This window comes from Ailuropoda melanoleuca, chromosome 11 (genome assembly GCF_002007445.2).
Source record: "Ailuropoda melanoleuca isolate Jingjing chromosome 11, ASM200744v2, whole genome shotgun sequence".
Taxonomy (NCBI): Eukaryota; Metazoa; Chordata; class Mammalia; order Carnivora; family Ursidae; genus Ailuropoda; species Ailuropoda melanoleuca.
Window position 1 is genome coordinate 40,239,998 of NC_048228.1, and position 15,421 is coordinate 40,255,418.

At 40.4% G+C, this 15,421-nt stretch overlaps 1 protein-coding gene across 5 annotated transcripts in view; it reads left to right on the plus strand.

Moving 5' to 3' along the window:
• Positions 1-15,421, plus strand: part of ABCG2 (ATP binding cassette subfamily G member 2 (Junior blood group)) — a 127,584-nt gene that overhangs the window by 99,101 nt on the left and 13,062 nt on the right. For all 5 annotated transcript variants that reach the window (XM_034671543.1, XM_034671542.1, XM_034671544.1 and 2 more), the window contains 5 exons: positions 1,025-1,182; positions 5,952-6,103; positions 7,561-7,665; positions 8,607-8,854; positions 14,729-14,811. In XM_034671543.1, the coding sequence (XP_034527434.1) occupies positions 1,025-1,182; positions 5,952-6,103; positions 7,561-7,665; positions 8,607-8,854; positions 14,729-14,811 (746 nt within the window). The remainder of the gene's footprint in view (positions 1-1,024; positions 1,183-5,951; positions 6,104-7,560; positions 7,666-8,606; positions 8,855-14,728; positions 14,812-15,421) is intronic.

The following is a 15,421-nucleotide window of genomic DNA, read 5'->3' on the forward strand; positions in this document are numbered from 1 at the left end:
CGCCGGGATCACGCCCTGAGCCGAAGGCAGACGCTTAACCGCTGTGCCACCCAGGCGCCCCTTTTCTGAAGTATTTTAAAGAAAGTTGCACATATTGTTTTTTACTCCCGAATATTGATTATGCATCTTAAGAAAAAAGACACTTGCCTACATTACCACAGTACCGTTATTAACCAACAAAATTAACAGTATCTGAATATCACTATGTTTAGCCATATTCATTCACATTTTTCCACTTGTCTCCAAAATGTCTGCTATCGCTCAGTTGTTATAGGGTCCAATCAAGGGCATGAGTAGCACTTAATTATTATCTCTTTGAAGACTCTTACCATTGGAATTATTTCCTGCCTCCTGCCTCTCCCAAAACCTTTTTGCTTCTCCCGCCCTCCCACCCTCTACACACATTGACATTGACTAGTTGAAAAGACTGGGCCAGTTGCCCTGTAGAACACTCTGCCTCCTGGATTTGTCTGAAAGAATTGAGTCAGGAATTCTGTAGTGAGTTGGGATATAGGCAGGGTCAATTTGGGAAGCCTTATGGTGATTTAAGAGGTGCTGATGTGGTGTGATAGCCAGTGAACTTTCCCATCTGCCAAGCCCACTGAGGACTTTGGGAGGGATGGGGATGGAGGGTGTAAGAAGACTAATAAATTATAGATGCTTTCCCCTTTTCCTCTCCTACCTTAATCTCCCTTTTGCTTTGCGATTTCACTATGCCAGGGCCATATGTTTTAGTGTTCTAATTTAACTATCTTAAAACTAAATATTTTACCTGATAGGGAACATGAAATGCCGTTAAGCGTGGCATTCATGTCAGGCTTAGCCACTTCCCTGACTTGAGCCTCAGTTTGCTCATCTTATTAAGGAGAAAACTACCTCTTCTCCCATATTTTCGTTTATTTTCTATTTGGAATAAATGAGGATAATGAGATAAAGTGCCTCTTAAAGGGTTGGCACATTGTAGGATCTCAACAAATGGTAGTGGCTGTGGTTGTAATTGTTAATAATGACATTTGTGTTTTAGGTTGGAACTCAGTTTATACGTGGTGTGTCTGGAGGAGAAAGAAAAAGGACTAGTATTGGAATGGAGCTTATTACCGATCCAGCCATCTTGTTCCTGGATGAGCCCACAACTGGCTTAGACTCAAGCACAGCAAATGCCGTTCTTTTGCTCCTGAAGAGGTAAATGCTATGGGAACATGATTTTTTCATTCATCCAATATCTGATCACCTGCTGTATACCAGGTATTATTCTCAGTGCAGGGAGTTTAAGAGTGAGCACAACAGACAAAAATGTCTTCCTTCTTTGTTGGAGGGAAATAGTCAATCGATAAGTATAAGTGTTTCATGCAGAATGAGGCAGGGTAAGAGTGTAGCAGTAGATGACTGTGGTGGGGGTGGGGGTGCTATATTATGTAGCAGGATGGTCAGGGAAGACCTCAATGATGTGACATGTGAGCTGGGAGCAAGTGAGCGAGACCTGACTAGTCCTAGCTGGAGGGAAGAGCCAGTGGGTCCTGAGGCAGAGCATGCCTGATGTGTTTGGAAACATCAAAAAGACCAGAAGGACTGGACCCCAGGGAACTAAGGGGAATGGAAGTTGCTTATTGATTAGTTTGCTGGGGCTGCCATAACGTAGTACTACAGACTGGGTGACTTAAACAACAGAAGTTTAGTTTTTCACATTCTTGGGAGGCTAGAAATCTAAGAGAAGAGCATCAGCAGGATTATTTCTTCTGAGATCTCTTAGCCTACAGGTAGCTGTCTTCAGTCTGTGTCCTCATTTCATTTTCCTTTAGTGCATCAGGGTCCTCATCTCCTCATCTTATTAGGACACTGGTCCTTATTAGGGTAAAGCCCACTCATATGACCTTATTTGGCCATAATTACCTCTTTAAAGACCCTATCTCCAAATACAGGTATATTCTGAGGTACTAGGGGTTAGGACTTAAACATGAATTTGGGGGGGACACAATTCAGTCCATAACAATTAGAATAGGACATGAGATGGAATTGAGTGGGTGGCAGATTATCCAGGCTTTGTAGGCCACTGTAAGAACTATGGCTTTCATTGTCTCTAGGTGACATGGGAGCTTTTAGGGAGTTCTAGAACAGAGGAGTGGCAGCTGTGTAGAGAAAAGACTGTATAACTGGGCAAGGTGTGTATAAGGAGACCAGTCAGAAGGCTGTTTGTATTAGCTCAGTTGAGATATGATACTGGCTTTAAGTCGGATGGTAGTGGTCAGATGGTGAGAAGCAGTGGATTCTGGATCTATTTTGAAGCTAGACCAACAGGATTAGTTCATGGATAGGATGTGGGGTGTGGTTATTGAGAGGACAACTTTCTAAAACTTAGGGCCTGAAAAATGGAAGAATGGAGAAAAGAGTTACTTTTATTCCTCCAGTGGGAGGAATATGTTTATAGGAGAAATTTCAGAAGGTAGATTTTGGACATCTAAAAAAAATTAAAAATTTTTAATTTTTAATAAAAAAACTTAACCTTACAGAAGAGTTACAAGACTAGTACAAAGAAATCTTATGTCCTCTTACATCAGCACCTCTTAACATTTATCTGCATTTGCTCTCCCTCCAACACTCCACCCCACATAGTCTTTTCCTGACATCGTGTGCCTTCACCTCTAAACACTCTGGAGTGTAACTCCAAGAAACAAGGACACTCTCCTACATTACCACCTTCTACCCTCCCAGTCGGGAAGTCTACCTTGCTGCCATCACCGCCATCCAACCCGCAGACTCCAGTTGGACTTCATCAGTTGTCCCAGAAGTGTCTCTTTCTCTCTTCTGGCTCAGGATGTTCTCCAGAAACACTTGTTTAAATCTTTTCTAATCCTGAACAGTTTTTCAGTCTTTCCTGGCTCTCACGTCCTTGTCTGTCTTCAAGAGTACATATCGTAGAGTGGCCTTCAACCTGGATGCATCCAGTGTTTCCTCATGACCAGGCTCAGGCCATGAATTCTTGGCGGGAGTACCACAGAAGTGATGCTGTGTTCTTCTGCATAAATCAGGGGCTGCCTGATTTTGACTTCTGCCACCATGGGTGATGTTCATGACCATCACCTGGTCATGTTGGTAACTGCTGGGTTTATACCTGCTGTGAAGTAACTATTTTTCCCTTTGTAATTGGTTAGTATTTGAGATAATGGGGTATTATGTCCATACCCTATTCCTCATCAAATCTCCACCCTCCAGTTTTAGCACATGCTAGCAATTTCTGCCTCCATCGATTACCGGTGCAATGGTTGCCAAGAGATTTTCTATTTACATCATTCTTTCTACATGTTAGTTGGCATTCTGCTGTAAAGAATTTTCCTCCTTCTCTATTCATTTATGTTTCCTCATATTCTTATTTTAGTCAGTGGATCAATGGATTATATAATCTGTTATTCTTATTTATTTTTATGATTAAATTAACCCTGATTTTGCCATTGGAAGCCCCTTCAGTCTGACCTTTGTGTCCTTTTGACATGTCCCCTAATCATTCTTCAAGAAATTCTTTACTTTATGGTCTGCAAGATGTTCCAGGCTCATCTTGTACTTTTCCCGTGTCAGATGTTTCTCTGGGGAGTCCCGGTACCTTCTGGTGTAGTCAGAATTTAGAAACCAAGATCTGATTACTTAGTGTGCTCACTGCTCCTGCAGTTTCATTGCTTCCAGACCAACTTAGCAGGCACACCTAGGAAATGCTTGTGTACATGTGTGTGCATTATGTATGTGCATATATAATACAGAAATACGTTCCTATATTTTTTTATTAAAGATTTTAAGTAATCTCTACACCCAATGTGGGCCTTGAACTCACAACCCTGAGATCAGGAGTCGCATACTCCATGGACTGAGCCAGCCAGGTACCCCTATTTCTATATTTTATATGGAAAATATGTAGAATATTAATTTATTACATATATATGGTTCGAATAGAATGATACATGCAAACATCTGTAACATCACTGTTAGCATGTGTATATTAAAAAACCCATGAGTGCATAATATTTCCAATCCAGTCTAACACTTGAATGTTCTTTTTAGTCTTTGCCCTTTCCATGTTTGTGATTTTTTTAGACAGGCAACGACTTAGCTGTCATTATTTCAATATATTTACTTACTTGCTAAACCAAGTAACTTAATTGTTAAATATAACTAATCTCCTAGTCACTGTGGCCATCCCCTCCGCCCATCACCTCTGGGACTGCTCCCTACCACCCCAATTTTTTTAAAAACGCCGCACACATCTTCATATGACATCCCCTCCTTGTCATTACCTTGCTTCCTCAGATGTTCATGCCCTCGTGAGCAAGTCTCTGTGCTAGGATCAGAAGAAATGGGAAGATTTTAGACATCTTAAGTTTGAGATGGCAGTTGCACATTTAAGTGAACATGCCAAGGAGTGGGTCTGGGGTTCATGTTCTGTTAGGGAATGCATGATATTTTTGTGATCTGTAAGTGTGTTAACTGTTCATTAGAGAATGGTGGATTCCAGAATGTAGAGTACTGGACTGTGTTGTGTTTTATCCTGTTTTGCACTGGTTAGCACGCAAGCATCTTTCCTTGCCCTGGAAGGCTGTAACCTGGAATTTCTCACACTCCACTTTGCGCACTAATCATTGGGGTCTTGTTAACATCAGATTCTGCTTCTGCAGTTCTGAGATGGAGTCCGAGTCTATGTGTCTCCTAGGAGATACTGATACTAATACCATTGGTCCTCAGACCACAAGGCTGTCACACTGAAGCCCATCCCTACTACTAGTCCTTCACTGGCACTTTCTTGCCCTCAGCCTAAAGCTGCAGCTTCTGAGTGAAGGGATTTGGCATGGGCTTGTTTTGGGTCTCTTTTCCTAGCTTCTTCCCCTCCCCCCGCCCCGATCTCCGTGCACACATCCGGGCTCTGCAATGACACAGAATTACTTTGTAGTCTCCTTAGTAGATCTTGTTATTGCATACTTTGTTTGCCATCTTCCTTCTGCTTGACTACATTTTCTCCTCTTGGCTTATTCTGCCTGGCCGCATTGATGCACTTCTTTCATTATCTTCAGACCGGGTTATGGTCTTCCATTTTATTTATAAGGAATCCTCAGCTTCTTTTATTCCACACTGTACTGAAATGGTTGGATCTGCTGGCCTGATCCTTGAGGCAGAGCAAGCTTGTACCCACTGCTGGCATGTAGTAGGTGCTTAGAAAACACTTTACATTGACATGCTACCTCTCATAAAATATTTTCAATAATGACAGGTTTTCAACAGTGATTTTGGCCTTCGTTTCTTCTGTTCATGAGTAGTACCTCCTGGGTAAAGGTAGTTTAGCAATTTTTTGGCCTTGAAATCAGACCAGGGATCAAATCCCAGCCCTGTGCCTTACTAACTGTGACAGGGCCAGTTGCTCAGCCCTCCAAGTCTTAATCGGTAACATAAAGGTAATAACAATATTGGTACTGCCTTGTAACAGTATTGTGAGAAGTGAGATAAGTATGAAAGTATGTAGCAAAGACATAGTAAGTACTCGGTACTATTAATTGTATCGTTAGGGCAAAAGAATGAAAACCAATTCCTAAAGAGCTAGGAGATTTAAATGATCAGTGACAATAGGGCCTATAACCATCATTTTAACATTTAGTCCATGGTATGTTTCCATACTTGAGTGTACTTACAGGTTATCTGGGTGCTTGTTAGAAATATGGATTCACTAGGCCCAGTAGGTCTGAGAAGACTGTCCAGGGATCTGCATTTTTCATTACTGCCCATGGAACGCACTTTAGAAACCCCAGTGTTTTCATAAAAGCACTGAATTTAGATCCCCTATCAGATAATAGGAAATGAGAAGTTAGTAAGAGAAAATCAAGTCTAACTAAGAACAGATGATCTGAAGGCAGGAATAAAGTTGTCATGATGTTCAAGTTTCAGATGTTTAATGACTTACTTTTTCGCTTTTAACTTAGGATGTCTGAACACGGACGAACGATCATCTTCTCCATTCATCAGCCTCGTTATTCTATCTTCAAGTTGTTTGACAGCCTCACCCTGTTGGCCTCAGGAAGACTCATGTTCCACGGGCCTGCCCGGGAGGCCTTGGGGTACTTTGCATCAGTGGGTATGCTTGACTTTTTCACACAGTAAGATCCTTTCTTTATAGAATCCTGAAAGAGCAAAGGCGGTGTCTAGGAGTGTTGTTGGGTCTTTGAGTAGACATACTGTGGCTTCTGCCACTCCAAAACATCTTCAGTTAGTTTGGTGCTAGAATACAGTGCTAGCTTGTTCTTCAGGTCTCTTTCCTGTCCTGTCTGACTCTGCCTGCATATGTGTGTATGAGGATTTCTGTGGGGCTGATATTGATCCTCTTCCCAGTTCTGGTGACCTTTCCCTAACGGTTCTGTAAATAAGTTGGATTCATAACCAGTTATCTGTCAGTCAAACATTTTTGAAAAGGCCCAATAATATCCCCAAATAGATTGTCTTCTTGTCTAGGTTATGGTTCAGGCTTTCTCATTTTATTCCCTTGGGTGGGATGTTGGTCTGATTTGGTGGGGGTTCATGAAGATGCTACTTAAAATTTTCTAGTAACATTAAGTTACGGATTTAGGCCTCGAGAAGGGATGAGTGATTTACCACTCAACAGAATGACTCATCCTAAGTCTTACTTTGAGGGGCCAGCACTTCTGACAGTTTTGGACTGCCTGGTTCTATTTAGAACGGAAATACATAATTTTTTTTTTATGGCTCATGCCGTCTGTTTCATTTTAGAGATATTTGGATGGGATTATAGATGGTGCTCCGTAACTCCAAATATAGTTTTAAATATTCACTGGCCATCTTTTAAAATTTTTGTTTAATCTCTCTCATTCAAATAACAAGCACACACAGGTCTAGGGAGTTTAGGGGCCATGAAGCCGATAGACTGCAGGCCAAGTGAAGTTCAGAGGACCACGCCGCAGGAAGTGGAGATGAGCGTTCCCCTGGCCGTGCGGTCACATTCTCTTGGGAGTGCTGCTCTGGGGGTTTGTTCTCTATATTGGAGTTTTGACAGCACAACAGATGATCATTTGGCAGGCCCCAGGTGAACCAGGAGGACAGAACACAGCCCTGGCCCCTCCCAAGTGCAGTCTTGCTCTGCCTTAGCATTCTTTGCTTGTTGCCTTGCTTTGAGGAGCAGTAGTCCTAGCTACAGCTTTTTTTCTCTTTAACTTGTTTTTTTCCCCCTTGGGCCTATATTTAGATTTTTGAAGCAGTTCTGATAAGCATCAGAGCATGCTGATAGCTGTTCAGATCTCATGAATTACGATGGATAAGGACCAGGTATTAACTTTAGACTTTTGGGGAGTTCAGGGTGGGTTTTGAGTATGTTGTTTTTCTGGAAGAAAGAGCATTGTTGAAATATCATGTGATTGAATATATAAAAAGAAAGCATAAATCAGTGAAAGGAGAAGAAAAAAAAAAGATGAAGGAGAAGTTGATTCTCTTCCCCTGCCTCACCTCTCTCACCGCTGACAGTTGAGTTTTTGCTTTCTGAGACCATCAAGTGTATACACCTGATTTGCCTTCTTTTTGTAGGTTACCAGTGTGAGCCTTATAATAACCCCGCAGACTTCTTCCTGGATGTCATTAACGGAGACTCGTCTGCTGTGATATTAAACAGAGAGGACCAAGAAGGTGAAGGTATGTGAATCTGTTGAGAGTCACAGATTATTGCCTGATTGAATTGGCTGAAGTTTAGCAATGCGACAGCTCAATAAAACATGGCCTTGTGGATTTTTATTAATGCTGTCCTCTGAGAATAGTTGTGTCGGTCCACTTGCGCTGCCATAACAAAGATACCATAGACTAGGTGGCTTAAACAATAAACATTTATTTCTCACGTTCTGGAGCTGGAAGTCCCAGGTGAAGGTATTTATAGACTCGGCGTCTGTTGAGAACCCGCTTCCTGGTTCAGTGACGGTGACCATCTTCTCATTGCCTCCTCACATGATGGAAGTAAAGGAAGGGCCTCTTTTAGAAGGGTTCTGATTTCATTCATGAGGGCGACACTCTCATGACTTAATCACCCTTCAGATATCATCACATTGGGGATTGGGTTTCAGCATATAAATCTTGAGGGGAACACAAACATTCACTCTATAGCACTGGTCAGTATGCATTTTGTATGTTTTTTGCTTAATGTATAAATGAGTATTTCTGTGATAGTGTCACTTCTAAGGGGAATTTTCATTAAAAAATGCCCATTGTTTATATAATGTTTTGAAATAAGAAACTTGGCAATTTATATATTTGCATATAGAAGAAAACAAGGACCAAGTGTGTATATTAGGAATTACAACTCCCTCTGCTAAGAAGCCTGTTTTAAAAGAATTAGGGTTCAAATGTTATAGTTAGGAAAATGTCAGTAGGTTTGCTGTATTCATAATTTTATGGGAACGGTTGGCCAATTAACTATATTTTTCTAATATTGTAAAGCAGTGGCAGATCTAATAATTTTTTATACTCAGGTGTTAGAATTAAGATGTCAGGGAAGAACCTAAGAAAGGGGTTACAGAAAAATAGCTAAATCATTGTCATTTTATGAATAATGTTTCCCTTCTTTATCCACTTTTATTCCAAAGTCAAGGAGACTGAAGAGACTTCCAAGAGAGGTACTCCACTCATAGAAAAAATAGCTGAGTTTTATGCCAAGTCTGACTTCTGCAGAAAAACGAAAGATGAGTTAGATCAACTCTTAAAGGGTCAGAAAAGGAAGAGCTCAGCCTTTAAGGAGATCACCTATGCCACCTCCTTCTGTCATCAACTCAGATGGATTTCCAAGCGTTCATTCAAAAACTTACTGGGTAATCCCCAGGCCTCTATAGCTCAGGTAACCTGACAGATTCTTCGGGTCATGCTGGGACCTAATCATGTGGGGACATTAGGTTCTGATATAATCTATTTTAGGATTATTGCTTATCATCTACTCAAGCTTCCATTTATTTATCCCCACTCTGTTTGGGATATAAAAAGAGCCAACAGAACAAGCGAAACACCATGAAATTTTTACCTACGGAAGACTCTTTTTTTTATGTGGGTTTTTTGTTTTCTTTTTTTTTGTTTGTTTTTGACTACATAATTAAGAATTTTTGTTGATTTAGACTAGCTGTAATGGGTAATCTTTGTCGAAAAATCTTTTCTTCAAAATTTGTGAAATAAAGGAAATGTTTAGCCACATTTAGGGTTTTCTGGTGGCTGCACACATTTGTTTCCTGACTCATTCAGCAAGTTCTCATTGACCATGTGTGGCATTTTGGGGACTTGTATACAACAGTGAACAAAATGGGTGAAAATAAAACCCCTGTTCTCATAGAGTTTGTTTTCCTATGAGGCGTGACAAATGACAAATTCATACAGTAATGAACTCAATAGCAAGTCATATGGTAAAAGGAGCTCTGGAGAAAGTTTAGGCACAGTGGGGGAGAAAGGAAGAGGAGAGAGAAGGAAAGGAGAGTGGGAGAGAGCAGAAAGGGGTTGATTGCATTTGAAGTCAGGTGGTCAGGGAAGCCTTCATCTAGACTCACTGAATGCACCTGAAGGTCACAGGGGTCAGCTGCTGTCTCAGGGAAGAGTCTGTGTGCAAGCGCTCTTCCCCATCATTGACCTTCCTCATTTAGGGGTTCTCATTTTAGGAAAGCACTAGGTACCTAAAACAGTTGGCAGTTAACACAGCCTAGTAAGCAGGCTTGCATTCAGTTAAATAAGGACGTTCACTGTCAGATTAATAACTTTCTTTTGCTGAAGAGGAAATCATGTTCTTTTCCTCTTTGGGCTAGCTCTGTTGGCAGTTGTTGATTACTATCCCTTTATTGTCCTGTTATTCTCAGGTGCTCTGTCCGACAGAACCCTAGTATTCCCTGTTCATTGGTCCATCCTTTCTAAGGAAATCAGTTTAGCCAGTTCTTTTGGGGCTGATTGATTTTATTTATTAGCAGTCATTGAATTTCTGTTGAATACCAAAGATGGCATGTTGTTGGCACTAATAAGATATTACTGATTTTTGGGGGCACCTGGGTGGCATAGTCAGTTGAGTGGCCGACTCTTGGTTTCAGCTTGGGTTGTGACCTCAGAGTTGTGGGATTGAGCCCCAAGTTGGGCTCCACGTTCAGTGTAGAGTCTGCTTAAGACGCTCTCTCCCTTTGCCTCCCCACCCCCCACCCCATGTGTACGTGAGATCTCTCTCTCAAATAAATAAACTTTTTTTTTAAAGATTTTATTTATTTATTTGACAGAGAGAGAGAGAGAGAGAGACAGTGAGAAACGAACACAAGCAGGGGGAGTGGGAGAAGGAGAAGCAGGCCTCCCCCTGAGCAGGGAGCCGGATGCGGGGCTTGATCCCAGAATGCTGGGATCATGACCTGAGCCCAAGGCAGACGCTTAACGACTGAGCCACCTAGGCACCCCTAAATAAATCAATCTTAATAATAAAAGAGATATTACTGACTTCTTACCACATGCACCATAATTTTTATACTTCAGTACTGTTGCCTTTTAAGTATTAGTACCAAGAATCTCTATCCCTCTTTAAGACATACTGCTAATTGCTCCAAATATTTTTGCTACTATTATTTTGTATTTCTGTCAGAATATGAACACTTCTTTGTACTATCAATCACAGTTAAATTTTTATTCTTTTAGAATAGAGTTGATATCATTTGGAAACAAGTCTGATAAATAAGGTCAACCTTGTTTACCCATTGTTCCAACAGTGAGATAATGTAATGGAGTTGATTCTTTAGTGTGATTTATACATTAATTTTTTTTTACTTGGAAAATAATGTAAATTTTCTCTTTTTTCTGAAAGTGGTTTGTAAGTGTCTTGTCCAGGTCACATATACGGTAGTTCTGGGCGGGATGTGATTAGAATGTGGAGTTCGTTTGTTCTTTTTTTTTTTTTTAAGTTTTTATTTAAATTCTAGTTAGTTAATATACAGTGTATTATTAGTTTCATAGTGATTCAGCAGTTCCATACATCACCCAATGCTCATCACAAGTGCCCTCCTTAATCCCCATCACCCATTTCACCCATCCCGCACTCATCTTCCCTCTGGTAACCATCACTTTGTTCTCTATAGTTACGAGTCTGTTTCTTGGTTTGCCTCTCTCTTTCCCCCTATGATTGTTTTTATTTCTTAAATTCCACATATGAATGAAATATGGTATTTGTCTTTCTCAGACTGTCTTATTTCACTTAGGACAATACTCTCTAGCTCCATCTGTGTTGTGCAAATGGCAAGATTTCATTCTTTTTTAGAATAAGTAATATTCCATTGTATATATACCACATCTTCTTTATCCATTCGTCAGTTGATGGACACTTGGGCTCTTTCTGTAATTTGGCTATAGTAGATAATGCTGCTATAAACATAGGGCTGGATGCATCCCTTTGAATTAGTGTTTTTGTATTGTTTGGGTAAAAAATAATAATAGTGGATCATAAGGATCATAAGGTAGTTCTATTTTTAACTTTTTGAGGAACCGCCATACTATTTTCCAGAGTGGCTGCACCAGTTTGCCTTCCCACCAACAGTGCCAGAGGGTTCCCCTTTCTAGAGTGTGGAGCTATTTCTAATACAGCATGATTCTGCATCTTTTGTTGCGGGCTTCCTTCAGCTGCAGACCCAGGCCTAGTGCCTCCAGGTTGCATGTTTACCCTACTTGTCTCCTCAGTGAACTCAGTTCCACAAAAGGAGTCCTAACAATGCTCAGATTCATGGCAGTCTCTTAGAACAAAGATAGAACATTGCATTTCTCTGAGCATTACCTGTTCAGATTTGTACATACTGGAATGTTGCCTTAGGACAGGAGCAGGCAAACCTTTTCTGTAAAGGCCTGGATAGTATATACTTTTGACTTTTCAGGCCATGTGGTCTTTGTCTCAGGTGGTCAACTCTGCTATTTGAGCAAGAGAGGAGCCGTAGATAATACATAAACAAATGAACGTAACTATGTTCCAATAAAACTTCACTGATGGACACAAATTAGAATTTCATTTAAATTTCATGTGGCAAGAAATAGTCGTTTTCTCTCACTCTTTTTGTCCCCCAACCATTAAAAAAGTGGTAAAACCTGCTCTTAGCTAGAGGGCTGACCAGAAATAGGAGACAGTCCATATTTGGCCTGTGGACACTGGCTTGCTGCCTTAGTGTTTTTTTGTTTTGTTTTGTTTTTTATTCAACAGAGATAGAGACAGCCAGCGAGAGAGGGAACACAAGCAGGGGGAGTGGGATAGGAAGAAGCAGGCTCATAGCAGAGGAGCCTGATGTGGGGCTCGATCCCGTAATGCCGGGATCACGCCCTGAGCTGAAGGCAGATGCTTAACCGCTGTGCCACCCAGGCGCACCTGCCTTAGTGTTTTTAATCTTGTATATACATTTACTTCTTAAAGTGTTTGAATGTGAGGCTATTAAACTGTGTTACGGCTTCTTGCTGATAAATCTCATATTGCTAATATTACAGCCATCCTTAGATTTCAACTAGTCATTTATGTGATTCATACTTTGCTTCTGATAATGCCATTTGACCAAAGGTTGTATTTAGATGATCTGGGAGTAAATGGATCATCTGTATAAAAGGCTTTAATGTTCCTTTAATGTGCCATGGGTTTTTCTGATCAAATCAATTTGGAAAACACTATCATAACTCTTAGAGATTCATTTTACCATTGACATATTTAATATTTGACTATGGATTCGTTTTTTGAGTGATGGCCGTAATTATCCCTCAGAACTTACCTTGAGATACCTTGCTAAACACGTTTGGACAAGACAGAATAACATATTTAGAGAATTTTTCCCCCTTCTGTTCAAAACAGAGACCAGATGCACAGAACTCAGAGATAGTGACTTTGTGCCCTCTGTTGAGCAATGTTCAGCTTGTTTGTTTGTTTTTTCTTTTCTGTAATGCAAGAAAGAATAACCTAGATGCCCCTTTTGAAAGCATGACAAAATTACGAGATTAATCGTTTTGTCAATGTGTTTGAAAGCTGACTTGAAAATACTTTTAGAACTTTGAAACCTTTAGCAAACATCCTATAATGATAAGACTGACAGTCTGTTAGTATAAGATAGCAAATATTTGAATACAAAAGAAACTTTTAGACTGCCCGGTTTAAAAAGTCTGAACATTCTTAAAGTTCTGTGTCTGAAAGTAGAGACTCGTATACAGACACATGCACACATGGTGAATGGAGTCATCATCGTTATTCTGGGACCTTGATCTGTTGGCATGAAGTGCAGTATATTCTGAGGGTAATGAAAATTATACCAAGGTAATTTTTTTCCAAATTTCGGACTGTCTTATTAGCATGGGAATTTTGAAGACATCTCAGATCATACTTTTTTTCAGACTGTGGTCTTCACAAACTGGTCTTCATAGATCATGGGCCTCTTTTCTAGTTTGGTTTGCTTCATGCCAAAATAGGCTTGTAAAAAATTTCAAGTCTCGATACCATCACACTGTTGTAGTACTGAAAAAAAAATTTTTTTTTTAACTTTGAAGGTTCTGAGGTACATGGTGGGATATTTTGTTTTCTTTCGATGACCATTTCTTCTATTTTTATATTCAATACAATATGAAAGTACAATAGGTAGAATTTTCTTAAATAAATTCTATCACAGTGTAACCCTTAAATCCTTTGCTTAGAAGTGTCTGTAGGAGACATTTTGTCAGTCTTTAAAACAAAAGTGATGTTTATGTGGTCTTCTTGGGAGTCCTCAAACAGACTGAGTAAGTGAATGTAGGTAAGAGTGGCCAAGAATAGGCAGCTTATTCGTTCTACACTGTTGGCTGTAGGCCCTTGGCCTGAGGTTGCTAGAGAAGCCGTGTCAAGAGAATGGGTAGTGGAAGCATTTGAGTATCCTCAGAGAGAGCTGGCTCAGAGCTTTGGTGGCAATGACATTGCACTTTTCCAGTGCAGGCATGCCCTGCCCCCTGGGTCAGGTAGGCAGTCCGCTTACCCCTGCTTCCTTATCACACAGAGTAACATTGTTAGAATTTTTTTATGTGTGCCTGAAAAAATTTATTTATTTATAATAGTAAGAGTAAAGATATCCTGTTTTTACTTGTACCTCTTGAATATAAAACTGCATGTTCACTAGGACAAAAGGTTGAGAGTTCAGGTCAGAACTCTTATCCATTTGGACTTTATTCCTCAAATGACTTAGCTAGGCACTTGCATTATTCCCCTATGGTAGCCTGAACTGGATCTTGAACTGGCCTGGTGAATCACTGGGAGGAACCTTAGCATTCCATGGGTCTACTGTGTTCTGTCGGCCTCCCCAACACACAGATCAATTATTTTTTAATTTGGAAAGCAGTCTAGGGGCGCCTGGGTGGCTCAGTCATTCCGTGTATGCCTTCAGCTCAGGGCATGATCCCGGAGTTCTGGGATTAAGCCCCACATCAAGCTCCTCCACTATGAGCCTGCTTCTTCCTCTCCCACTCCCCCTGCTTGTGTTCCCTCTCTCGCTGGCTGTTGTCTCTGTCTCTGTCAAATAAATAAATAAAATCTTAATAAAAAAAAAAAAGAAAGTCTAATAACCTACACTGTTTTATATTCACCCAAGGACTTTGTCTGAATCACTTGAAGTATCTATCTCCATGGAGAAATTTGATTATGTAGCCTTTACATCTTATAATAATAAATGGTGGGTTAAGTTTTTACCTTTAATTAAAACTTGTTTTTCTTTTTCTTTTTGAAAAGATAATTGTAACAGTCATCCTGGGATTGGTTATAGGTGCCATTTTCTATGATCTAAAAAATGATCCTACAGGAATCCAGAATAGGTAAGTAAATTTGGATCTTGATTTTGAGAAAGTGCTATTACATCTTTCAAGCTAATGAAAATCCATTAAGAATTTGATTTTGAGACAAGTACAGGGTAAACTGAGGAGTAGGATAAGTCAGTGAATTGCAAGTGGAATGCGTGTGTGTGTGTGTATGGTGGTAATTTATACAGATTATACAAGTAATTAATTTTTACCTGCCTAACCAGTTTTAAGTGCACAGTTTAGTGACGTTAAATACATTCACATTGATTTTTAAAAAGATTTTATTTATTTAGAGAGAGCACACGAGCGGGGGAGGGGCACAGGAAGAGGGAGAGAGAGAATTTCAAGCAGACTCTGTGCTGAGTGCAGAGCCTGAGGAAGAGCTTGATCTCGTGACCCTGAGCTTCTGCCCTGAGCCAAAATCAGGAGTCAGATATTTAACTGACTGAGCCACCCAGGCGCGCCAGTACATCCACATTATTGTGCAGCTATCGCAACCATCCAGCTCCAGAACTCTTCATCTTCCCAAACTGCATCTCTGTACCTGTTCAACAATAATCCCTCATTCTTCCTTTCTTTAGTGCCTGGAAGCCACCATTATACTTACTGTCTCTGAATTTGACTA